Raw genomic sequence first — 25898 nt, 5'->3', positions numbered from 1 at the left:
TTACATGAAGTTGTCAGTGTGATTTCTTGTCCCTTTCTAGCTGTGAAAGAGTGACTTCAGACTTGAACTAGGTATAGTTTGGGTATATAACCTATTTTTATTCGAGATGGGGTCTGGCTATAATCTCTTGTATTGTCTCTTAACTCCTAGGTTTTAAGAAATCCTTTTTCAACCTCTCAAGATGCAGGAACTATGGGGCTGGGACGGTGGCTTAGTGGTAGAGTGCTTGCCTAGCATGCACATGAAGCCCTAGGTTCGATTAGGTTCGATTCCTCAGTACCATATAAACAGAAAAACGCAGAAGCAATGCTGTGGCTCAAGTGGTAGAGTGCTAGCCTTGAGCAAAAGAAGCTCAGTCGGGCCCTGAGTTCAAGGCCCACGATCATCACAAAAACAAAAACCAGATGCAGGAACTACAGCTATGTACCATCATGCCAGGCTTAATTTATTTCTAAGTAGGAAAAGGGCATAAGAATTTTATGTTTATCAAAAATGGGAACGTACTAGTTTTCAAAAGATAAGCTGGAAGCCACTGGCTCCTGTCTATAATCTTAGCTACTTGAGAGGCTGAGATCAAGAAGACCATAGTTCAAGGCCAGCCTAGGCAGGAAAGTTCAGGAGACCCCTCCTCTCAAGGAATAAGCTGGGTGTCCAGGGACACACCTGCCATTCCAGCTACAAAAGGAAACCTAAAATAAGTGGACAATGAGCTAAACACATATACTCAAGCAGAAAATAAGACCCTATCTAAAATATAACCAGCATGAAAAGGCTGGAAGTGTGGCTCTAGCCATCGTGGCACTCCAGCAGAGTACCTGCCTAACAACACCAAGGCCCTCAGTTCAAGTCCCAGTACTGCCAAAAACATTAAAAAGACAAACGTGTGACTTTGGGGATTTTTTTTTTCAGGTTTGTTTTTTTTTTAACGGGCTAAAACAATTCGGCCAGTGTCTAAGCCAGATTTATTTCATCAGTTAAATCAGTGACAAAATTGGGGAGAACTCCCTTAAGACTAGAACAGAAGAAAACACTATAAATAATACAGTTACATTTGGGGTTGAGTTTGCTAATGGCAAAGGTAAAGGAGAAGTTTTGAACTTGTGGTTTGTTAGAAGGTGAGGAAGCCCAAGCATCCTTCTGAAAGACTGAGAGACAATTGCAGCCTCTGGCTCTCCCTAGCCACTCAGCATTTTTTATGCCATTCAACATGGAGCTCATATTCTTGGAAATATTTGGCACCAGGCAGTCTACTATTTGGGGTTAGCCATTTATCAGAAGGAAGTGAAGAATAAATGAAAGGGTTGTTGTCTTGTTCTCCTTTTAGTTTTATGTTTGCATAGTTGTCCTTGTTCAGGAAGCATACACAGGAAGAGATGCCATTTTCAGGTCTATTTACTTCCTCGATGGCAGAGGAGGTGGGACAGAAAGGACCCAAAACAATCCACTGTAGCAGGGTTGGCTTTTCTCATTTTATTCATGAACTATGTGAATTTAAACCATACAGGTCAAAAGGACCAAAGAGTTGACCCTATTTAAGGTCAAGATGCACAGGAATATCCATTTGAATTGATGTTGCTACTGATTTAACCAAAAAATAAAGAAAAGGAAGAAACTCAGTTACCAAAGTCTGAACTGGTAAAACTTAACATTTCACATAGCATAAAGTGCTAAAAGAACACAAACAGGAAAACAACCTCAGCTTCTTTCAAACAAACAAACAAACAAGAAACCGAATGTTTTGGCCCTGCTTCATCAAGTCTTAGACAAATACATAATTCTACAATTTATAATAGTATCTAATAATCTTTAGAACTCCGTTAACATTACATAGCAGACGATATAATCTCCCTTTTATGGAAAATTAAATAGTACCATTATTTGGCAACAGAAGTATATTACAATCAACAGGACATCCATCAGTGGGACAGCCTACCCTTACCCCAGGCAGGGCTACGAGCAGAGCAACATACCTCCAGCACTACCAGCACTCGGGCCCGCTAGTCACTAGAGATACAAGGTACTCAGTGTTACAGCTGATTACATTCTTTTGCACACAAAGGCTAACCAGGAGTGTCTGCCAGCACTACTGGGTAGGTTCCCATGTTCTGGCTTTTCTTGTCCTCCATAGATCTTGGAACAACCAGAGCTCTGGAGACATCAACTCATTCACCGCTCACTTGCCACCCCACCACCCAAGAAGGGGATGAATCAGGGCTTAGTTTGGTAGGTAGATAGGAGTTTGCCTAGTCCTATTCTCTGGCTAACATGGTTGTCCCAGGCTATCTCCAAATGGCTCCATCTTTGGAAAGAAAGTTGTAGACCACATGGACAGTCCTTCAGGATGATTTGCAGGAAGCTTCCAGAACTCAAACCTTTCTAGACCCTTGAAGTCCAGGAAGTCACTGAGCCTCAGCTTCACCAAACAAGGGACCTGGACTCCTGGTTGGCAGCATTAGGGGGCACACAGCTTTTTGAAAGAAATACCACGAACCTGACACTCATTCCATCTATCCATCAATCACCGGCCCTAATCTTTCCACATCAGTGCTCACACCCCGGGCCTCGGAATCACCAGAAGCCAGGACTGCTTACCACAGAGGCGTTTTGGCCGGCCGCCCTGAGGTCACTCTGCATGCTCTCCTGGGACTTAGACACATTTCGTTGAACTCTCCTAGGCTTCAGATACTTTTCTAGGAAGGGAAAGGGGAAGGGAAGGAAAGGCCTCTTACCCCGGGGTCTCCATCCATGGTGCAGGCACAGACCTCTGCCAGGGTGCTCTGTGGCTGCCCGTTCCTCCTGCCCACAGAGAGCTGGCCCTCTCGCCCGCCCTGCTGTGCAGCAGTCAGACAGAGCATGAAGACACACGCCCCAGTTGCTCATGGAAGATGCAGACACCAAAATGGGACACCCAGTTTATCCACAAAGAGAGCAAAAAGATGGAATCGAAACCAGGTGAACCTCCCTGAAGGCCCTGGCTCACTCTAGATTCCCGACTCCTCCATTAGAACACAAGGAAGCGGCCGTGATTCCCGACCCCTCCATGAGAACACAAGGAAGCGGCCGTGATTCCCGACCCTCCATGAGAACACAAGGAAGCGGCCATGGCACGTGGAGCCGAGGGAAGACAGCTCTCTGGATGTCTCATCTTTCCTGACCCAAACACCACCCCCAAAATTCTGTCACTTATCTATAGAAAACAAAACTTTTGTGCCCATCCTGGGGCTTGAACTCAGGGCCTAGATGCTCTCTCTGAGCCTCTTTTGCTCAAGGCTAGCGCCTCTACCATTTGAACCACGGCTCCCTTTCTAGTTTTCTGGTGGTTAATTGGAGAGATGAGTCTCATGGACTTTCCTGCCCGGGCTGGCTTTGAATCATGATCTTCAGATTTCAGCCTCTTGAGTAGCTAGGATTACAGGCATGAGCCCCCAGTGCCCAGCTACAAATCATTTTTGGGGGGGTGGTGTGGGGGGGTACTGGGGATTGAACCCAGGACTTTGCACTTGGCAGGCAAGCACTTTACCACTGCGCTCCAGCCCAGCCTCATAAATCAAGTTTTAATGTATCATGGAGGGTTATCGTCCGTCAGGGCTACAGGACATTTTGACATTTTTCCTTTTGTGACTCCAGTGCCCATTTCATTCCCTACAAAGGGGAAAAAATGACTCCCTGGAAATTTCTAACCATATACAACTTAGATTTTTTTTTAATAGAAGAAAATTTAGTTGGATTGAACCCAAACAATCTGGTGAAGCATTTTCTACTCCTGGGATAGGTTTAAATTTTTTTTTCTATAGTTTTATGCGCTTACATTAGATTCCTAAAATACTCTCAGATACATACAGAAAAAATAATCTCTCAAGGACAATCACATTTTACAATAACAAGTGAAAGATTTTAGACTACAGAATCCATGTTAAGTTGATGCAACATGTAACACCACAGGCTCTTACATACCATCTATAACATTTAATCGTGGTCATTCCCAGAAATCTAGAGCAGAGAGTCACAATGGACCAGAGAAAGAGCACAGCGTCCTACATTGTATGGTACAGTGTGGCTTTTTCTTCGCTGGGAATATCGTAAAATGCAGAAACCCGGAAGTGGTCAGGTGATTTTATCCCTCCCACAGGATGTGTGAGGGTCTCTTCCGTATACTTAAGTTTATATGTCACAAAGTTGAAGGAGCAAAGGAAATACACTGTGCGGTGGATGCAGACTTGTGAAGGGGCCATGAGGCCACAGAACAGCTTGTGGTCTGCAGTGCATCCCGTAGCTCCAAAAGACCTGACAATGTGTGTTTGCATTGCAAGTCTGAAACTAGGATCATAGCTGCCCTGCTAGATGCAATATCAACTTCCAGACACAATAACCATTTGGCAGAGAACATTTTTTTATTTGTTTTTTTTTGGGGGGGGGAGGGGACTCTGGTCGTGGGGCCTGAACTCTGGGCCTGGGCGCTGTCCCTCAGCTCTTCACCTCAAAGCTAGAGCTCTACCACTTGAGCCACAACGCCACTTCCAGTTTTTTTTGTTTTCTGCTTATGTGGTGCTGAGGAATCGAACCCAGGGCCTCATGCATGCAAGGCAAGCGCTCTACCACTGAGCCACCTTCCAAGCTCAGAGAACGTTTTTTGAGAATGTTGATTTCTAGACTCTATCTGAAAAATGTTCACTCCTTAAACCTGACATTGACACAATAGCAGACGCCTCTAGAGAGTATTGGTTCCAAAGGTCTACGGTTTGGAAGATGACCTGACGTGGAAACAAAGATCTGCGTCACTATGCTGTCCAAGGTGAGTTAAGTCCATGGGAGATGAGTTTACAACTGCAGTTCACTCTTCTCTCTATATTTCTACTTAGCAAACATAATCCCAGATGGATGGAATCAGGAAAGACAGTGAGGATTATTGCTCTGTGTGTGTGTGTGTGTGTGTGTGTGTGTTGTGTGAAGTGGGACTATATTTATAAAAAGCAAGCAGAACATTTAAAGCAAAAGCTTGCAAAGAAAGCAATAGGCACACACACACACACACACACACACACACACACACACACACACACACACACACACACACACACACACCTATGTAATCACTGGATTCTTCTAGAACGCTCAGTCACCCAGCAGGGAGTCTTTTCCTCTCTGTTGACCACAATCACCCCAAAGCCTCACCAGCGATTTCTGGAGAGATCCCAGCTGAGAGCCGCCGCCTCTCAGACAGGGTATGGGCAGCCGGCTCTGCCCATCCCCCTCTCTAGGAGGTGGCTGCCAGGGACTGAGTACTTCCTGGACCCTCCTGCTTCTTTTTGAAAGCAATTTTTCCCCCTTTCTTACCAGGAACAGGGAGAAAAGGCCTTAGTGAATGACTAATGACCAAAGGAAGCATTTTTCTTTCCAAGGAGTGAGTTCCATAGTAAAGGATCAAAGGTTCAAAGGTCATTTGATATCCAATTGTATGCCCTAAACTGGGAAACTGGGAGAGGAGTTCCTGCTACCACTGGTGACAGCTCCCTTTCTGGCTTAGAGGTGCAGCTGTCAGATCAGAGTTGTGGTTTTGTATCCTCTAATTATCCCACCTCACTTATGCTTTTAGGAAATAAAAATTTTAAAAAGAAGATGTTCTATGTTCACACCTGTAATTCTAGCCAACTCAGATAAAGGGAGGATCACAGGCGGAGACCAGCCAGGGCAAAAAAATGCATGTGATCCCATCTCAACCAATAAAAGTCGAGCTTGTTGGTAGCTACTCATCCTTCCAGTTACTCAGGAACTATAAACAGGAGGATCATGGTCCAAGCCAGCCCAAACAAAACTTAGGAGACCCTATTTGAAAAATAACTGAAACCAGAAGGTCTAGGGACATGGATCAAGTGGTAGAGCATTTCTCTGGCAATTACCAGGCTCTGAAGGAGGCAGAAGGGAGGGAAGGAGGGAGACAGGGAGGAAGGGATGGAAGGAAGAGTCTTCGAAGGAAGACTTAAGATGAAGAAGCCCCACTTACTTCAGGAACCCACTGAAAGCATAGTGCTGTCAGCGCCACGGGTGTTAGACCTGTACAGTCACACTCAGGAGAGTGTGACTAAGATCTGCTGTCCCTATCTTGAAATGCTTAGTCATTTGGACCAAGAGATCTCAAATTACCTGTACTTGACCTATAAATCATGAGCTGGTCCCAAAGTATGACTAGGAAAAGGTTGAAGCAATGTGTTTCCTATCTCCTTCTTCAGTGCACAGATCCATTCCCTAGTAAACATACACACACACACACACACACACACACACACACACACACACACATACACACACACACACACACACACACACACACACTATGCCATGGACAGCCACATTCTTCCAATAATTTTTGCCATTTAAAACTTCAGACATCCAAGTCTGCAAGTAGAGACTTTTCTTCCACTTGAGTTGAGCCTCACTTCTGAAGCTCTGTTGGGAAAAGAGGTCTCTGGGACCTTTGCTGTCTGGCCAGCCGGGCCAACACAGGGGAAGCCCCCTATCTTACACATGGTACCTGTGAAGGGCAGAATCCAGAAGCCCCCACTGAAGCAGACGCAAAAAAGACCCAGCATTTGTGAATAGCAAAGTCCCACCAGATGTCCCAGAGGAAGCTGGCACCCAGCCCCCTGCCCAATGCTAACTACTACCCGCCCCCCTAAACACCCTTAGGGGGGGGTCTCCTCATTGCCTGGGTGAGGGCCTGTGTTCTGGCTCTGAGTCATTTTTTTTTTAATTCTGCAAGTTACATGAGAGCAATTCCCTACATATGCACTAGGGGGCACCAGCAGCTTGGGACCAGCAACATCCTATAGAAGGGAAGTCCCTCTCCACCCTAAGCAGGGACATGGCCTGAAAGACTGCCACTCTCATTCAGAAAACCAGGCCTGCAAAGCTACCTCCCTGCCTTTGGCTCCTGTTTCCCAGAGAGAGACCCACAGTGTTTCGACCCAGAACAGTTCTGAGTTGAAGAGGGAAAGGCCAAAGCATCATAGCTGCAGAAGCACAGGACAGCACTGTTGAAAATGACGAAAGTATAAAGCCAAGTTCTAGAGGAGCACCGTACATCGAAAGCCAACAGCCACTGGTTGGTTCTCAGGAAATACCTGAGGAAATCTGGTTGGTGCTTGTTGCTGTTTGTCAAGGCTGAGAAGCCCACGTGGGAACACAGCTCTACTCAGAGGGCTTAGAATCCTAAGATACACTTGTCAGAGGACAGTGAGAATATAGGCTGGTAGAGAAAGCAGAAGAGAGTCCTATTAAAGCACAACTCAAACGATACCCTGACACACAGTAGTAGTATTTACCCTGAAATAGGACAACCATACGTTGTGTCCAAAAAAATAGTGACGTGAATTTTATCTGGTTCTCTCAGAACGAGAGTAAAGAGGTATCTTTTAGCGGAAGATTTCACTATGTCTGCCTGGAACTGAGATGGCTTTTTTGCAGGTTAATCTGAATTTGTATAAGTGTTTGATGTCAATTAAATGATTCAAAGTCAGATCTACAGTTAGATGTGGAAGTCACAAAGGCCTTTCCTACTGCTCTGCACACCCCGGGGGTGGCCTATACCAGACTGAGTCTCCCTGAATGAACTGTTCGAATCACTGACCATGTTACAAAAGTAAGACTGCCCATGGAGTCAGCATCTGATGCTCCCAAGTGAGAGAGTTACACTGTATTCTGTCTTTCACATCAGGTACATTTCCATGCTAATCAGGAACAGATTTATTTACTTTTTACTTCTCTAGATATGAAGTTATGCACCTTAATTGAACCGAGTGACCTCCATGAATCTGACACAGTAAGGGTGGGGAAACACGTTCTAGAATTTTCCTTCCCTCTAGCTCAAATAATCAACTGCTTTCCAGGTACAAGGAGACAGAAGCCTTACGGCGGAAGAAGAAGGCAGTGGGAGGTGAGGGCGTCAGGCTCTCAGTCACAGGGCAGCGTCCTCCAGTCAGACCTCCCAACACCAGGTCTGCAACACGAATGAATCAGAATTATCCAACGCAGAACCAAAAACACACAAGGGCTCCTGGGAAGGGTCACTCGGGAAGGCTGGCACCAGTTCTAGGGCCTGCTAGACAGGAGACACAAGTCATGGAGACAGGAAACACAGGGACACGCTTCGTCTTTAGCCGAGACAGGGCTAGCTGGTGTGTGGGACAGCAGGAGTTGGAAATGGATGGAATGCTACTTCCTCTGGAATGTCCGATCTTTGGAGCCCTGATTTACGCTGCCCCCCCACCCCGCCCGCCGCCACCAAGCAGTACATTGAAGTGGATGAACCCCCTCATTCTCCAGGCAGCGCTCTTAAATCCAGATGGCCAAGATGGCAGCAGAGCTGGAGGAGCTGTTCATCAGGGCAGGCTGTTTGCCACCCTCGGTTTTCCTCTCTGAACTTTCTTCTGCTCAGCATGAATTACCTGGTGAGTCTGACCTCATGGATGATTACAGGTCTGCCTTCTGCTGGGAAGGATTGCAGACAAGAACAGACTAACCATGTAATTGAGGGGAAGGGAAGGGAGGGGAAGGAAGGAAAATAGCCTTGGGTTCTCAAGCTCTGACGCTAGCTGGAGGGAACTATGTGTTACTGCACAGAAGGTGCGTGGAGGCTGATAAATGGAGGCTGGTGGATGGAGGCTGGTGGTTGGGTGTCATGGTGCGCATGTCGGGACTCAGGATCCTCATTCTTAGTCCAGGGAGGTCAGGGCTTGTCTAAGAAGTGCCCATCGCTCATGCGAGCCTATTTCAGTTCCTCAGAGCTATCCTGCCCAACTAGCCCTCAGCTTTCCCAGTCATGCCATTTCCACTGTATTCTTGGAGCAAATGAATCGGAAACACAAGAACTTGGTCTCAGAGATAGCTCCAAGGGATAGCGGTGCTAGGAGCGTCCCAACTGTTTTACAAACCCCTCACCAGCCAGGACAAAACATGACTCAGGGCACTGCCTGGTGAGCTTGGCAGTTCACCAGAGCTGTTCCCAGAAGTAAGGGGAAATCCCTGGCAGGCACCTCAGCGCCCATTCCAGGACAAAGAGGAGTTGTTATCTCTCCCAAACGCCTCTGGAATCGCTCAGACCCACTCTCTGAGGACCTCACTGGGCCACGGTGTGTGGGCGAGCTGGGGATCTGCTACATCTCTTCCAACTAAAGCCACACGAAAACATCCGGGCTCCTTGGCTTCATCACATCGCTCTGAGCCTGAGAAGCAAGTGTGTTTGGGAGAAGTAGCCCACTGCTAAGCCCACACCAGTGTGAGGCCCTGGCTCACCCAGTCATCTATTTGTAAGGTACACCAGGTACACAATGGAAGGGAAGGCCGAATTAAGGAATAAAGTCAAATCACACTTGTGGTGTCCAGTAGAAATTCTTCACGTTGTTACACCCACATTTTCTTCCCATAAGTACATTTTTAAAAAAAAAAAAAAAGGTCTGACCCAGCGGAAAGAGTTCTTTGGAGTAAACAATCTTTTTCTCTTGGCAAAAAAAAAAAAAAAAAAAAAAAGATGAGCTAAGTGTAAAATATACTCTTAATGAACTGAAACCCGTTTCATTTCTCCATTTCTCACTGACTTCTGGCCACAGCAGATTTTCTAACATCCTCTCTCTCGTTGGCTTCAGTTTTGTTTCTTCCCAGCATTAGAAAGCAGATCTACCATCATCCATCCCCGAAGTCCCTGACCTCATGGCTGCTCCCCCCCTCCCGCCCCCCCCCCCACCCTCCCCCCCCCAGAGCGACCTCCGGACCTGGTCACCAAGGGAAGACGGGGCAAGTGGGCAAATTATCCACTTTCTGCTGGAAAACACCAGTCTCTGCAGGGGAGTACTTTCTTATACTTTGGTCATGCTTTTGTTCCCAAAACAAAGAGGAAATTCCAGCACTCAGGAGCTGAAACAGGAGGATCCTATGTTCAAGATCAGCCTGGGTTATCATGGTGAGATGTCATCTCAAAAACAAAACAAAGAAGAATAAACGCCCCTTCTTCCATTCATGCTCTCTGGAAGCACAGCTTTCTTTTCTATGGTCAGAGAACAGAGACCTGCTATCCAAGCCCATCAAATATGGAAGCCTCATTTCTGTAGCATTCCCAGAGCCCACCACTTACAAAGACCCTTCTTTCCACCCGAAGTCTGGCCCGAATGAGTGAACCATGAGTGTCCTCGAGATGACATGGTCACAACAGCCCTGATTCTAGTGGATAATGCTGTCTATCTACCTTCCAGAGAAGGTAGATATCAGCCAGAGAAGGAACAGCGGCCCGATCCTTGGGACCCTGTCCTCGGAGCTCCTAGGGTAATTCTCAGAGTCTGGGAGTCATTTGAGAGTCCAAGCATCACCAGGTCTCCAGGAAAACCCTGCCTGGGTGGGAGCAGGTCAAAGGGACAGAGGAACTAGCAATAGGGCTCAGAGAGGAAAGGTCTTCAGGAGTGTCTAAAAGGCTAGTAACAGGATGACAGACAGCACGACTTGGAGATGCCCTGTATTTAGACACTGAAGTGCCAGGCCAGATTCCTATTGGCAAGGACATTTCATCTGCCAAAGTAACCCAGATGGTTGATAAGGTAGAAATGAAGGAATAAAGGGCCCAGGGCTTGAGACTCCACACAACATCCACGTTCCTCTATCTCCCAACTCAGCTCATGAGTCACAGCTAGGTCTGAGGAGAAGCCCAACTCATCCATAATCACCATCGGTTGCATTATACATTGCAGCAATAAACACAGGACATGAATCCAGAACTTGCTACACTGAGGAGTAGCTCAGGAATGTTCTATAGAGTTGCTTGGGGAAACGCTTCATCCATTGATTTTTCATACTACACTAATCCCAATGGAGGTAGTCCAGGACCTACAAGGTAAAGTTCATCACTGTGCAGACCACAACCTGCCCATAGGAATAGTGATGTCCAACATGAACACAGAAATACCATTAATGAAGGGATAACAGAAAGAAGGGATTGGAAGGCGATCCAGCGCTACCTCACTTACACATCAATCACTTCTTTAACTATGGTAAGAGGTCCTTCATGAATACACGGAACAAACTCTATTGGTTATAGAAATACGAAAAACATGGGCTACCTGTCTAAATGAATAGAGAGATTTCATTTTAAACCGTTATTCTTAACATCAAAAGTAGAAACATAAAGTGGGTGAAGCATGTCTTCGGCTGGGCCGCGGGAACAGATGCATGCCTGAAGAAGCCACGCTTGGTGGACAACATGTTTAGTTTCCAACTAACGAGTTTGTTTTGTTTCAAAAAAATACATATGTCTGTTGCTTTTGATACAAAAACTCTACACTATCTTCAATAAATAAATAATAAAGTGTTTCTTAAAAGTATGAAATGTAAACTTTGTTGTCCTTGCCAACACACACTTTTGTTTTTTATTAATTGCTTAGAATATGTCAGGGCTGTCCTGGAAAGTTACTCCTTGATGCATCTAACCCGCAGGGCGCCCTGCTACCACGCCGATGCCGTCACCTCTGAAGTACCTCAGCCATCCTACTGAATCCTAAGGACCTACAGTCAAAGGGAACACCAGCTAACGCAAGGAAGCTCAACTCCAGAGCCAGGGAACATGCAAAGAACATTTCATGACCACTTCAAACTGCCGTTACAAAAACATCCACATGCGAACAAAATACAGCCCACACTGTCATTAGCAAATCAAGTTATGCTCTAATTCATCAGCCTATCTCCTAGCATTGAAAGGAAAAGCCCAACTCACTCAAACTCGACATCTCAGTAGCTGGCCACACACTGCGGACATTAAGCTCCTGTCCATCATGACTAAGAGATTGGTGTGTGTCTCTGGAGAACAGGAAGGCGCATGCTCACCGGCTCTTTCCCTTACCATACAACGAATTTGTCTCATATCTCTCCACCCCAATTCCAGCTTGTCATTTTTTTTCCCTTCACCTTAAGGAGCCAGGGTGTCCATTGTATGGGAACCTACCAAAGAGAGTTGCTAAAGTTTCCTACAACAGTCAGAACCTGGTATGTTTAGCTCTGATCATGCTCAGAGCCAATCACCAGCAATGACTTGCCATAAAATTCTTCTAAGCCAAAGGAAAACATTTTCCAAGAATGCCAAGTAACCAGTGAGCCACTGATCCCATCAGGTTGCCTCCCCGGTGATCTCCCACGATCATGGGATCATGGCAGCAGCACAGGCCTGACCTGGTACATCACAACCATCCTCCACGGCCAGTGCCACCTGATGCACACTGGCATGCTCTCACCAACAGGAATTCGTCCAGGCCTGGGGGCGGGGGGCGGGGGGGGCGAGGACTGACGGCTGTAACCACACACGCTAGGATGGATCCTCCAGGGAGCCGAGCCAGCACCCGGCCAGGAGACCACGGCACCTGGTGATGGGTCCAGATTCTGGAGCAGCAGCAATTCCATTGTAATTGGACTAAACCACCACACTGTAGGGCAACGGGCCCCCGGAGGGGAGTGAGACATAGGAGGGTTACATGAGTTCCCCCAAAAATACACACATTGCATTTATAAATCCATTTTATAGTAACCAGATCCATGCCTCCAGCTGGACGACGGGCCAGGTTCCTAACCAAACCCAACGGAAGGCTATGGGATTTCAGAGGCCCTGTAAGCCACTGTGAGACCTGCGCTGAGAACAAAGGAACACAAGAGTTTTGTTTCATAAAATGGGAAATGGATCGAGAGGAACGGGATTGTCAAGAATGATTCCTAGGAGCTTTGAGGGGCCTGTCTTTGCTGTCCCATTGCCCTGACACCGAATGGTGGCTTCTGAGAAGAGGATTGCAGTTTGCAGACAGCATGTGGGGCTTCAGGAAGGAACTCTGCTGCGCATGTCCTGGCGTTCCTATGGCTCATCAAACAGCTGCAGGTCCAGGCGGACCACGATCTCTCCCGTGGGGACCTCGTGCAGCAGGAGACACTTGGTGACTGGCCCCTTGGAGCCCTGGTCTTTCTTGATATCAGCCACACGGATCTCTGTCCGACCTAAAAAATCTGAAAGGAGAACCAACAGACCACGCTCAGAGAGAGTACCTTGTCTTCAAGGTACCTGCTTGCCATACTGGAAATCTCGTCATGAACTAGTCTGCTCCCCTTTCTTCTGGGACCTACAAAGTGAGACCAGTATTAAGATTTCCCACTTACTTCCCGGTGGACTTGTCAGTGTGCCATCATATTTCGTTTTAAAGAAGCAGTCAGGCACTAGGGGGTCGTGCCTGTATTCTTAGCTGCTCAAGAGGCTGTGATCTGAGATCTGTGATTTAACACTAGCCTAGGAAGACAGTTCCATGAGATTCCTATCTCTCACCAACCAGCAAAAAGCTAGAAGTGGAGCTGTGACTCAAATGGTAGAGCACCAGCTTTGAGTTAAAAAAAAAGGCAGGGGCTGGGAAGATGGCTCAGTGGTACAGTGCTTGCCTTGCATGCACGAGGTCCTGGGTTCGATTCCTCAGCACCACATAAGCAGATAAAACTGGAAGTGGTGCTGTGGCTCAAGTGGTAGAGCGCTTGCCTTGAGCTGAAGAGCTGAGGGACAGTGCCCAGGCCCAGAGTTCAAGCCCCACGACCAGCAAAAAAAAAAAAAAAAAAAAAAAAAAAAGGTAAGGGACAGTACCCAGGTCCTGAATTCAAGCCTCAGTACTGTTAAAAAGAAGAAAAAATAAAGAAGAAAGGAAGAGAGAAACAGACAAATAGGGACGGAGACAGAGGGAGACAAAGATAAAGAAAGGGAAAAGAAAAGAAACCGAATGTTTTGAATGCTTCCAGTATGAAAGATGATTAATGTCTGAGGTGATAGCTCAATGATGGGAATCTGATTTGTTCTCATAACTTCATGTTGCTCCCTTCTCGGCCCATTCTTTTTACGTATCCAAAGACCATGTAGGAAGGGCTTGCTCTCCCCTCTGGAACCATTCTTCCTATGTATCCAAGGATGGAATTTGGAGGATTGACTCCCACCCTGTTTTCCCAGGTGCATACAGATGCCAGGCACCCACCAAAGACAAGTGCAGACTGCCTGACAGAGGCGGGACAGTCATACCTGAGCCTGCTGTGGACATCCATGGTGGGCCTGGCCTATAAGGCTCTGAGGCCAGCTGTATGGCCAGGAAAGGGTTAAGAGGTTGGAAGACTAAAAACTGTATCCTGCGAAGGTCAAACCATCTAGGAAGGGCAGATGTAGAGCTGTTTAAACATTAAAAATGCTTGGAACCTTGAGTAAGGGAATACTTACTGTATTCTCTGTCTGCACCTGCAGTCACTTGCCCTATACTAAACTCATGTAACCCCTGTCTCCTTGCTCAGATTCTAAAAAACCTTGACTCCAATCCCACCCCTCCGGTACAGTCTCCAAGCCTGAGGGAAGGCTGTGTCCCTTGCTACTCTATCTCAATAAACAATCCTCGCCCGTAGAAGATCGAGTCTGACCTGTTTCCTTCCTTTCTCCTCCATTTTCATAACTTACCCTGATCTGATCACTGCACACTGTACACGTGTATTGGAGTGCTACATGGTACCATAAACACTTACAACTATTATGTGTCTATTTTTTTTGATATATTAAGAAAAAAAGCCAGGTGCTAATGGGTCACACCTGTAACCCCAGCTACTCAGGAAGCTGAGATCTGAGGATCAGGGTTTAGAGCTAGCTCAGACAGGAAAAGCCCATGAGACTCATCTCCAATTAAACATCAGAAAACCAGAAATGGTGCTATGGTTCAAAGTGGTAGAGCGCTAGCCTTGAGCATAAAGAGCTCATGGTCAGTACCTAGGCCCTGAGTTCAAGCTCCATGACCAACAAAAGAAGGAAGGAAGGAAGGAAGGAAGGGAGGGAGGGAGGGAGGGAGGGAGGAAGAAGTAAAGGGAAGGGAAGTGAGGGGAAGGGGAGGGGAAGGGGAGGAGAAGGGAAGGGAAGGGAAGGAAAGGAAAGGGAAGGGAAGGGAAGGGAAGACTCCATTATAAAAGGAGTAATGGAGGAGGGAAAGTGCTCCAGGGGCACTTCCTACTGACCATCCGGTGAGAACTGGTCCCGCTCAAACACGGTGATACAGAGGACTTCCTGCTCCAGGTCTCTGATGAAGAACTGGCAGTTGGAATTCCACTTGGGGTTCAGAGTGTCCTGGATGGTCTTGGTGATGTGGCACTGGGAGCCCATGGTCACCTCACAGTACGGGTTGCTCTTTCCTGGGGAGAACAGAAGCTGTGGCCAGGCAGGAAGGACAATGCAGGGGTATCCCAGTACCACCGCCACACTAGAAATGGGGGAGCCAGGCTGTGTTGTTTAACTAGAACCTCGACCTTAGGCTAGGGGAGAACACCCACAATACCATGTTTAAAGGAAGAACAAGTAGATCAGTGAGTGTCTAAGCCAGGTCCTTCCTGTTACTCACACCGGCCTTCTGGTATATCCTCCCTGCTGTAAAAGCAGGCTCAGAGGTTTTTTTTATTATTATTATTTAACACATAAAATAGGCGGGTAATGTGGCTTAGTGGTAGAGTGCTTGCCTAGCATCTTGGTACCACATACTCAGAAAAAGCTGGAAGTGGTGCTGTGGTTCAAGTGATAATGTGCTAGCTTCGAGTACAGAGAGGCTCAGGGGATAGTGCCCAGGCCCTGAGTTCAAGCCCCAGGACTTGATAAATAAATAAATAAATAAAACTCTGGCATTTGAACAATTGCTGGAAAAGACAATTCTAAAAGGAAATGTCAGGTTAAAAAAAAGAAAAAGATAGCATTTGATGTACAGGTGTCAGGAAACATGGGGAATGGAAGACACTTCCAGCACAGGTGGAGTCGCCGTCCTTACCATGCGATCGGCAAGGCTTCAACTCGATGCCTTCCACAACGTTCACCATCAGCCTTCCGATTCCTGTTGCTCTTTGGGAACGGACTATGATGACAAAAAAAAGCAACAGAAAGTGCTTCATTGTAGCATTTGATGACTTTCGTCATCAAATGCCTCGTGACCCATTGTACACACCTTCCCACACTGAGACACGCCTCTCCTCCCTCTTGATCTCTTCTCTCCTCCGCTGATCCTACTTCCATCCAGTCTTCCATCCATCCATCCATCCATCCATCCATCTTCCATCCATCCTTCCATCTGTCCATCCATCCTTCCATCTTCCATCCATCCATCCATCCCACTTCCATCCATCCATCCATCTTCCATCCATCCATCCATCCATCCCACTTCCATCCAGTCTTCCATCCATCCAGTCTTGCTACCTTCCCTGCTTCCCCTAACCCCACCCAGTGGCAGGATGCCTGGTCCCGGTCGGCAGGCAATACATTACCCAGGTATGCCTTCTCTCGCTTCTTTTTCTCAGTCTCTATGTAGAGCTCAGAGGCAGCTTTGATTTTCTGCACCCAGGCAGTCCTTGGACAGGAAAAGACAAAAGGTTGCCAAATCGAATCAGGACAAAAAAAGAAAGAAAGAAAGAAAGAAAGAAAAAAAAGCTTGAGGTCTGTTCAAATTCTGTTTCTAAGACCCTGTTTCCTTTGTTTGTTTGATTTTAATGACAAAGGCTCAAGCTTGATTTTGTGATGCTAATAATTAGTAAGAAAGACCTAAGAGGTATTCTTATGGCTGGACTCGCTGCCTGGCACATCTGCATCCCTGTGGAGGAAATCTGGGATAAATGTCACCTTGCAGGAGCTAGGACACTAGTTCCTCACCTTCCCTTAGCACCTCTCCCCACACCACCCCAGGGAAGAAGAAAAGCCTTGTCCCAGATTGGGGAGCAATTCACATGAAAGCCTGAAGTCTGCTATGGGAAGCTCTTTCCGTGTAGCGTTTTTTTTTTTTTTTTCCCTTCACTCTTTCTGAGAACCATATGCCCGGTAACTTTAGCCAAATCCCTTGCTTGGCACAAATGCCCAGGAGAAGGTTGCTGGCCTTGTGTCAAGCTCACCCTTCAGAAAATGATCTATTTCGTTTGGCTCCAAGGACAGAGTCTTGAAGCAAAAGTCCCCCACAGCCTGAGAATCAGAGATTGCCTGTCCCGGACCAGGGGGGGGGGGCGGGGGGGAGTGAGTGGGGGTGATGGGGCTCCAGGCATGAGTGGACCTGCGAATCTCCAGATCACTCTCCTCTGAGTGTCTGCCGCCCAGGAGGACCTGAAGAGATCTGGGATATTCTGTTTAGTCTCAGGGGCAGGGAAGGGGGACTGAATGTTTCCTTTAAAAAAATTCTCAAGCGAAATTTGTTTCAAACCATTTTATTTTGAGACATCCATGCCATGTATCCAGCTTCTGAGAGGTTCTAGAAAAACAGACGATGAGCTCCCCACCCTCCACCAGAGGCTGGGCAAGGCTTCACCTCCAGAGGATGCCGGACCTGCAGCCACGCAGGCCATGCAGGGCTTACCGTTCGTTTATGCTCTCTGCTCGGAGGGTGTACACTCGGTCGATGTGGGAAATGTGGAAGATGGGTTCGTCTCCGGAAGGGTCAGTGGGCAATTTTACTAGAACCTCATTTAAGAAAATAGGCTGCAAAGCAATAATGCAGAGGTATTAAAAAACAAGGCAGAGGGACTGCAGATTTGGTATGCTCCAAGGTTATGTTTGTGTGTGTGCATGTAATGAAGCTGCAGGTGAGTGTGTGTGTCTGTGTGTCTGTGTGTCTGTGTGTCTGTGTGTCTGTGTGTTCACATATGTTTATAGGTGTGGCTCAGTAAGCCAGATTAAAGGCTTGTGTGTTCCCCAGTTAAGTATACTCAGACAAAACACCTGGGTATGGTAGCTTCTAATTATAATTCCCAGCTACTCAGGAGGCAGAGGGACAGAGATCTGAAGCCTGCCAGAGCAACTCAGAGTGAGAACTTAATCTGAAAAACAAACTAAAAGTCAAAGGATGGGGGACATGACTAAAGCAGCATAGTACTTGTCTAGTGTGAGGCCTTGAATTCAATCACCACTACTGCAAAAATGAAAACAAATAAAAAACCTAAGCCAGAGTAAGGATTTTCGGTTGATGCTAACTTTTAATAGATTATGCACACATTCATGTGAACTAGGACCTTGCATTTCTTAGGCAGACAGTTCATTACTTTCTATTTAGTTTATTTTTTTGGGGGGGGAGGTGAACTGGATAGTGATCCTCCTATTACACTTCTCATGTAGCTGCAATGCTGCACCACACTTGGCATTTTCATTGAACTGGGGTCTCATGTGCTTTTTGCCCAGGCAAACCACGGTTCTCCCGATCTCTACTTCCTGTGTGTCTGAAGGCTACTCTGGCGTAAGCTGTGGTACTCAGCCTGCAGGTATTTTTTAAAGTCCTTTCAAAATAAGACCTAATCGGTCCCTTTTCCCCACCATATACACTAAATGGCAAATACCTTCACATCCAAGTAATTCTGTCCGGGGATTCTCAGACAACGTGTCTAGTAACAGTCTACATAAAAACACTGCTTTTCCCTCAAATATAGTGAAGCTGCCTCTGGGAAAATTCTTCCATAAAAACACACCCCACCTCCCTCCATGCACAGACAAATTTAGAAAAACACTAGCCCGTGACACAGAGACGCGAACACAGCCATGAGGTACGGACGGACCAGATGCACGGCTTAGGGAAGTCTTCCCCACATTGACTATTCTGGTGGGCTTGGGTGGTGAAGAGAGGCACACATGTTCCAAGGACAGTGTGGAAGCTGCCTGTGGGTACTGGGGCTCGTGATGTTTTATCTCTCCTTGCCTGAATCCTTTGCACACAGGACCATGAGTTCCTGCGGCGTGGGGTCTGTCTGTCACCCGTGGAAGGGACACCACCCAACTTGGCCGTGATAAATCTTTTGTTCATGGAGACGCAGATTTCGGTGACTCTGAATCCTCACACATCCATCTTGCCTCCGTCCTCCACACTACGGCCTCAAAGCCTGCTAAAGCCCTGGCTCTCCTTTTGGGCCAACGTTCCTTCCTCCCCAGACACAGCCCCCTGCTTTGCCATCTCTGGCGGAACTTACTGTTTTGTACATCTTATACTGCAGGTTAGATTTAGGGCTGAAGACTTTGTCGGTGCCAGAAGAGCCCAAAGGCTTTGTGATTTGGGTCAGGAGAAGGAAGTCGTTGAAAAGGAAACCATACAGCTCCTTGTTGCTCTTGGCCTTGTAGAGCTTCCCACTGTGCAGAAACTTGCGTGGCCCCAAGCAATTGGTCACTGAATTGAACACCAGTTGCTGAGAAAGGAAAAGAAATCCAAAGAAGACAGGATGAAGAAAGGTCATGGTTTTCACTTTGGTCTCTCTGCAGCTGAAAGCCTAGGCTCCATCAGAATCTGAGGTCAGCCGATCTGCACACAAATCAAGGATAGCTTTGAACACTTCAGGTAGTATCTTTTGGAGCCAAGAAGGCCAAAGACAAAGGCCACAGCTCTGGGATTTGCATCAGAATGTGTCTTGGTTCTAATTCCTAAGGCTTTTGACTAGGGATTGGATGGATTCTAATGGTGTAGAAGGGCCTGTTTCTCTCTTTTGCTTACTGGATAAATGGACAGCAGGAAGAGAATCCCTATCACCTCCCATGTTGATGACTATCTGCCCAGTGAGAGGCGATACTTTGGAATGGTATGGACCAGCTGCAACAAGAAGGCCCTGCCTGGGCTCAGACAATCCTCGGTGCTTCTAGAAAGCAGAATCTTCATGCCCCTGGGCTTCGAAGGGGCTGAGCTCAGGTGAGAGGACTTCATAAAGTTCCCCTTTTGTGACAGCAGGGGGAGAGATGGAAGGAGGCAAGGCTCTAACTGTGCACCAGGCAGAGAGATGCTGCAGCTTCATGGTCTCCACCTGTTCATACATCTGGGCCATACCTCATCTGCCAGCCTTCTTGGCCAAGTTTCTCTCCAGAACTACTCATCTTTCCAACCTCTTGGAAGGGCAATGGAGTTCACAACGCACATTTCCCCCAAGAGATCCTGGAAGCCACCTGCTACTTTCAACGTGGGAGACAAACTCAGTGGTGACTCAGGGACTCTAGGCCTTCATGTGACAAGGGGAGGGGCCAGTTTGTCCCACACTAAGGTTTGAGGAGGAAGAACAGCTTCTGACCTCCCCCACTGAGGCTCTGAGAGAGCCCAAAAGGAACCTTTAACGAAGCTAGTTCATCCCTTAAACTCCTAACAGGAAACCTGGAGTTTTATCCTGGAGATCTACCTTCCTGCTTTCCAAGAAAGAGTTCAAGTCTCCTGGGGACAATCAGTCCAGAAAAGGCAAGTGTCACTGGTTCCAATGTCCTTAAAGAGGATGTCCTGTACTCATACGAGAGTTTACAGAAACTGACTAGGACTCAGGAGCCATCTTTACATTACTCTGTCTTTACTTGAGGATGCTAGAGACCACATTTATCTGGAAAGCACTGGTGTGCCCTCAGCTCTGGATGCCACACGGCCTACAGTGTGGTCCGGAGACAGAAACCAGAAGCCATTGCTGTGGACACCATCATGGCAACAACGCACTGAGGTGCAATAGCTAGAAAAAGACAATCAACAAGAAGGACAATAATCTGGCTCCAAGGATGGCTTATCAATGTCAGTGAAACACTTGGGGAGAATGTTATTCTATTCTTAACATCTTAAGATGAACAAGACTCAGGCCACTGAGCCCCCAACTGAAGCAGTTAGACGCAGGGAAGACCCCTTTCTAAAGTTCATACCACCACCTCAGCCTATTTGCCTGACAGAATCAGGTACTGAATCAGCTGAAGCCAGGACTAAGGCTGCGTCCCTTTGATGGACACACAGGCCTTGCTTGGTCCTTCCCTACAGGAGGACGGCTTAGTGTCCCTCTAACTTCTCCCAGTGCCCTGTGCAGGACGTGCTGCTCTTCAGTCCTAATGCCTGTCCTGGGGCTCATGACAGAGGGGGGCGATCTTCAGCTTCCCAGGGCAGGCAAATGTCACCTGCCCAATGCCTCCCTGGACATTTTCATGACTGGCCCCTCTCCCTGTCACCGAGCTCCATCTCATCATTCTTTGCATTCTGTTGTCGACATGAGTTCACCCTCAGCTCCCTTTAAGGACATAAGCCCTTTGAGTATAAGAGGCGTACCTTCTTTGCTTTGATGTGCTTGTTGTTTAGAATTGATCAAAGGCACAGGGTAGATGCTCCATTATGAATGAGTGAGAGGGACAAGTGGGACAATCAATCCAAATAGGTTCCTGGTCCCACATAGGAGCCTGCAGCCATCACCTGGGTTTCCAAAGGGCTGCTCTCACACCTTTGCCGCACCGCGGGTGGGTAGGGATGAGGCAGCGGCTGGGAGAGACCGTCAGTGACGGCCTCTGCACATAGTAATGGCTGTCTTTGCAGCTTAAAAGAGGAACACGAAATACAGGGTGGGGAGGATGCATGTGATGCTCTGTCCCTGGGTATCGGGGGCAGTCCTAGTGAGTGGTGTGCACGCACACGTATGCATGCACACACGCGCCTGTGTCTGTGCTTTTTGGACCTCCAGGCAGCTGTCACACAAATTCACAACTGCAATTCACACAATTGGCATATCCACAGATAGAGTTGTGAGAAACACTGAGTGCGCATCCAAACATCACAATACGGTGCGGGGAATACAGTGCTTGCCTGCCTAGCCCTGGGTTTGATTCCTTGCCTGGCAAAATTTTGCAACTCACAATCAGTAAAGAAAAAATAAGGCATGATGAACAAGAGATAGAAAAAAGAACGAACAGAAAAGTAAGAGGGAGAGAAGAATTCAGTCCTAATATGTGGTACTTATCCTATAAAACTAAGAAAACTGAGGGAAATGGCAGGGTGAGGGAGGAAGGGGGAGAATTACATTGATCATGATGCCTTGCACTGGGCTGGGAAGGTGGCTCAGTGGTACCGTGCTTGACTTGCATGCATGAGGTCCTGGGTTCGATTCCTTAGCACCACGTAAGCAGAAAAAGCTGGAAGTGGTGCTGAGGCTCAAGTGGTAGAGCGCTAGCCTTGAGCTGAAGAGCTGAGGGACAGTGCCCAGGCCGAGAGTGCAGGCCCCACGACTGACATAAATAAATAAATAAATAAATAAATAAATAAATAAATAAATAAATAAATAAATGAATGAATGAATGAATAAATGGAATTTTCTATCAAAAAAGATGCCTTGTACTTATAAACTGGTTTATTGAATGCTAACTCCTTTGTGCAACTACTTAAAACAATAAAAATTTAATTTAAAAAAGACCTGCAACTAGATCTATCATATTTGGAACATAAAAATGTTTAAAATCTGTTAAGGAATAAACGAGAAGCATGATGAACATCTGAATAAAGAACAAGACACACACACACACACACACACACACACACACACACACACACACACACAAAACCCAACAGATTGGAGAAAATAAATAGAACTGTTAGCAATGGGAAATAATAGGACGGGAGAAAAAAAAAAAGAAAATTGCCATGGATGAACTAAACCATAGATGAGAAGCCACTGGAGAGCATGAGGGATACGGAGAAGAACGTGTTCTGTTTCAGCCCGCTGTGGAGGCTGGGCCGGGGGAGGATGGGTCCCACGCTGCAGGCAGTTACCTCGGACAGGCCTTCACACTGCACGTGGGCTTGGATCCACTCCAGCCGGTCAGAGTTCTCCTTCTCACGCACCCCCTCGTTGACCTGGGAGCACAGCTCCTCGGCTTTCTCCAGGGCGTGCTTCAAGTGGCTGTGGTCAGGGTGGTTTTCAGGCGTGTTTTCCAGAATCTGCACAGAAGAAAATGATTCCCTTGTTAAGGCGCTCTTGGATGCCCTCTCTGTCCGTCTGCACACAGGGTGGGCCTGGGATCTTTGGAGGACCCAGGGCAGGGTACTGCAGAGATGGGACACAGATCTTCCAAATGGCGCACACCTGAGCCACCATGCCCCTGTGCACTCACCATGGGGCATGGGACGGATGTGGTGTGTGATCACCACTCCTTTATGTCTCCAGTAAATGGCCTTGCCCAGAATACCTCCTCTTCACAGGCTCATTGGGAGCCAAGTTTCCTATTCATAAGTAATGAATGCTCAGGCCTCAGCCAGGCCCTGTGCCCTGTACCTTGGAGTAGCCACAGGGCAAACGATGTGACCTGTCCAGTAAAAGCTGACCTTTTAGGATGAACTCTAAACCACACATACAGACTCCCACGATCTAGGGAGATACAGGGTCAGGAAGCCCAAGGGGACTACATAGTTTCTCTTCGATAATCTTCACAAAGGAAAAAAAGAACACAGACACACAAACACACAAAAACAAAAACCCTCAGCCCAGTGCTCTGGCCCAGCTGCCAGCATGCGTCTGGAACCACAGCAGATGGGTGCCTTGGGGTACGAGTATGCTTTTCTTTCTTTCTTTTCTTTCTGTGTTGGTTCTGGGATTTGAAATCGGGGCCTGGATGCTATCTCTGAGCTTCTTTTGTTCAAGGATAACACTCTATCACTTAAGCCGCATGGAGCTCCATTTCTGGCTTTTTGGTGGTTAATTTCATGGACTTTCCTGACTGGGCTGGCTTTGAACCACAATCCTCAGATCCTAGCCTCCGAGTAGCTAAGATTACAGGCATGAGCCACCAGCACCCGGCTGGAAATTTATGTTTTTCTGAGTAGACCCTTCTAAGCTGATGATTAAGAATGCCATTTCTGGGGCTGGGAAGGTGGCTCAGTGGTAGAGCGCTTGCCTTGCATGCATGAGGCCTTGGGTTCGTTCCTCAGCACCACATAAGCAGAAAAATCCAGAAGTGGCGCTGTGGCTCAAGTAGTAGAGCACTAGCCTTGAGCTGAAGAACTGAGGGACAGCGCCCAGGCCCAGAGTTCAGGCCCCACAACTGACCAAAAAAAAAAAGATGCTAGTTCTTCTGTGCCAGACAGTACATAAGAAATTGTATGTATATCAAATAAAGCTCCTTTATATTTGACTCTTAGGTTTAAAACTAAAAATGACCATAAATTGGGAATTGTATATTTCTATGCATTATCCATCGTATATATTATCCACCACCCACTGTATATATCTCTGTGCATATTCCTACACATATTTCTACAATGTGCTTATATGTCTATCCAATATCTTCTATACAGTTTATCCCACATATTGAGCAGTTGTCATGGTGATGTCTATTCATTCACAGCAGTGATCTTAAAATAATGCAAAGTAGAATTTTTTTAATTTGGCCTTTGTAAAATGTTTGATCACTGAATATAAAGATTATTTTAATTCACTTGGAATTTATAGAATTAATTCAAAGGCCCTCATTTTGCTAAAAAATAGCCACCCACAAATGGATGGAAATGGGTTTATTTAAATTTGCATTTTTTTAAATAAAGGGGCTTGTCTCAGGAAAAAAAAATAGGTTCATTTACTTCATTCTTAGAAATGATTTGTACATGTATTTGTGATATGTAATTGACTGTATTTTGAAAACTCCAAGGATATTGTAAAATTTATTTATTTATCTATTTATTCATTTATTTTTGTCAGTCATGGGCCTGAACTCTGGCCTGGGTGCTGTCCCTCAGCTCTTCAGCTCAGTGCTAGCACTCTATCACTTGAGCCACAGCACCACTTCTGGCCTTTTCTGTTTATGTGGTGCTGAGGAATCGAACCTAGGGCCTCATGCATGTGAGGCAAGCACTCTACCACTGAGCCACCTTCCCAGCCCTAAAATTTATTTTTTTAAGTGAAGAAAATAAAAAGAATCCTAGCTATTGAGCTATATCTCTTGGCTTAAAGTTCTAGCCACAAGCTGGATGCTAGTGGCTCACACTGTAATCCTAGCTCCTCAGGAGGTTGAGATCTGAGGATCATGGTTCAAAGCCAGCCTCAGCAGGGAAGTCTATGAGACTCTACAGAATCTACAAAGAAAAAAATAAAAGCCTGGAAGTGGAGCCGTGTCTCAAGTGGTAAAAGCTCAGTGCCTAGGCCCTGAGCTCAAGTCCCATAACTGCTACACACACATACACACACACACACACACACACACACACACACACACACACACACACACACACACACACACACACACACACACACACACACACATTTCTAGCCACAATCTGGGTTGGTTGCATAAAGGTTCTGAGTTTCCGTTTCCTCTCACTGTTATCAAATATTTAGTCTTAGTCATTTCGGTTTTTCAAACATTTCTTGTCACTCCGTACCTTTCCCAATTCTCTTTCAAAGCGTTTGGCAAGCTTTCAGTTCTTTCTCCTAGATGCTTAGAAGACAACTATAATGTTGTTTTTCTGGGTTTGTGTGTGTGTGTGTGTGTGTGTGTGTGTGTGTGTGTGTGTGTGTGTGTGTGTGTGTGTGTGTGTGTGTGTGTGTGTGTGTGTGTGTGTGTGTGTGTGTGTGTGTGTGGTTTGGAGGGGGGGGTTGTCGGTCCTGGGGATTGAACTCTGGGCCTGGGCACTATCCCTGAGTTCTTCAGCTGAAGGTGAGCGTTCTACCTCTTGAGCCACAGCACCACTTCCAGTTTTCTGGAGATAAGAGTCTCATGGATTTTCCTGCCTGTGCTGGCTTTGAACCACAATCTTCAGATCTCAGCCTCCTGAATAGCTAGGACTACAGGCGTGAGCCACCAGCTTGTTGTTGTTATTGTTGTAATTAATGATTGGATTTTTTGTCCTCTTCTTTTCTTGATGGGGAGTAAGCAGTACTGGGATTTGAACTTAGGACTTCGTATTAAGCCATGCCACCAGACTGTATTTCTTTGTTTGCTTGTTTAATACGAAGGCCTCTCAATTCTTTTTTTTTTTTTCCTCCTCAGTTAAATCTAGAAAATTAACCTTAAAATCTTGTTTCGTATTTGTTTGCAACTAAACAAGATAAATATTGAGTGAATTAAATAGCAACTGTGGCATTGGGATGAGAAATAGTAGACTGAAAGAAGCATCCAAAAT

At 46.6% G+C, this 25898-nt stretch overlaps 1 protein-coding gene across 4 annotated transcripts in view; it reads right to left on the bottom strand.

Moving 5' to 3' along the window:
- Window positions 1-9762: 9762 nt before the first annotated feature.
- The window catches only part of Itsn1 (intersectin 1), a 189235-nt gene continuing 173099 nt past the window's right edge, over window positions 9763-25898 (bottom strand). For all 4 annotated transcript variants that reach the window (XM_070030612.1, XM_070030615.1, XM_070030614.1 and 1 more), the window contains 7 exons: window positions 22557-22724; window positions 18991-19203; window positions 17394-17515; window positions 16321-16403; window positions 15831-15914; window positions 15034-15207; window positions 9763-13020 (listed from right to left, as the gene is read on the bottom strand). In XM_070030612.1, coding sequence (XP_069886713.1) covers window positions 12872-13020; window positions 15034-15207; window positions 15831-15914; window positions 16321-16403; window positions 17394-17515; window positions 18991-19203; window positions 22557-22724 — 993 coding nt within the window. In that variant the 3' untranslated portion in view covers window positions 9763-12871. The remainder of the gene's footprint in view (window positions 13021-15033; window positions 15208-15830; window positions 15915-16320; window positions 16404-17393; window positions 17516-18990; window positions 19204-22556; window positions 22725-25898) is intronic.

Source organism: Dipodomys merriami, unplaced genomic scaffold, assembly GCF_024711535.1.
Source record: "Dipodomys merriami isolate MVZ:Mamm:240054 unplaced genomic scaffold, mDipMer1.0.p SCAF_2, whole genome shotgun sequence".
Lineage (NCBI taxonomy): Eukaryota > Metazoa > Chordata > Mammalia > Rodentia > Heteromyidae > Dipodomys > Dipodomys merriami.
The sequence above is the reverse complement of the archived record's forward strand: the minus strand, read 5'-3'. Positions and strand labels throughout refer to the sequence as shown.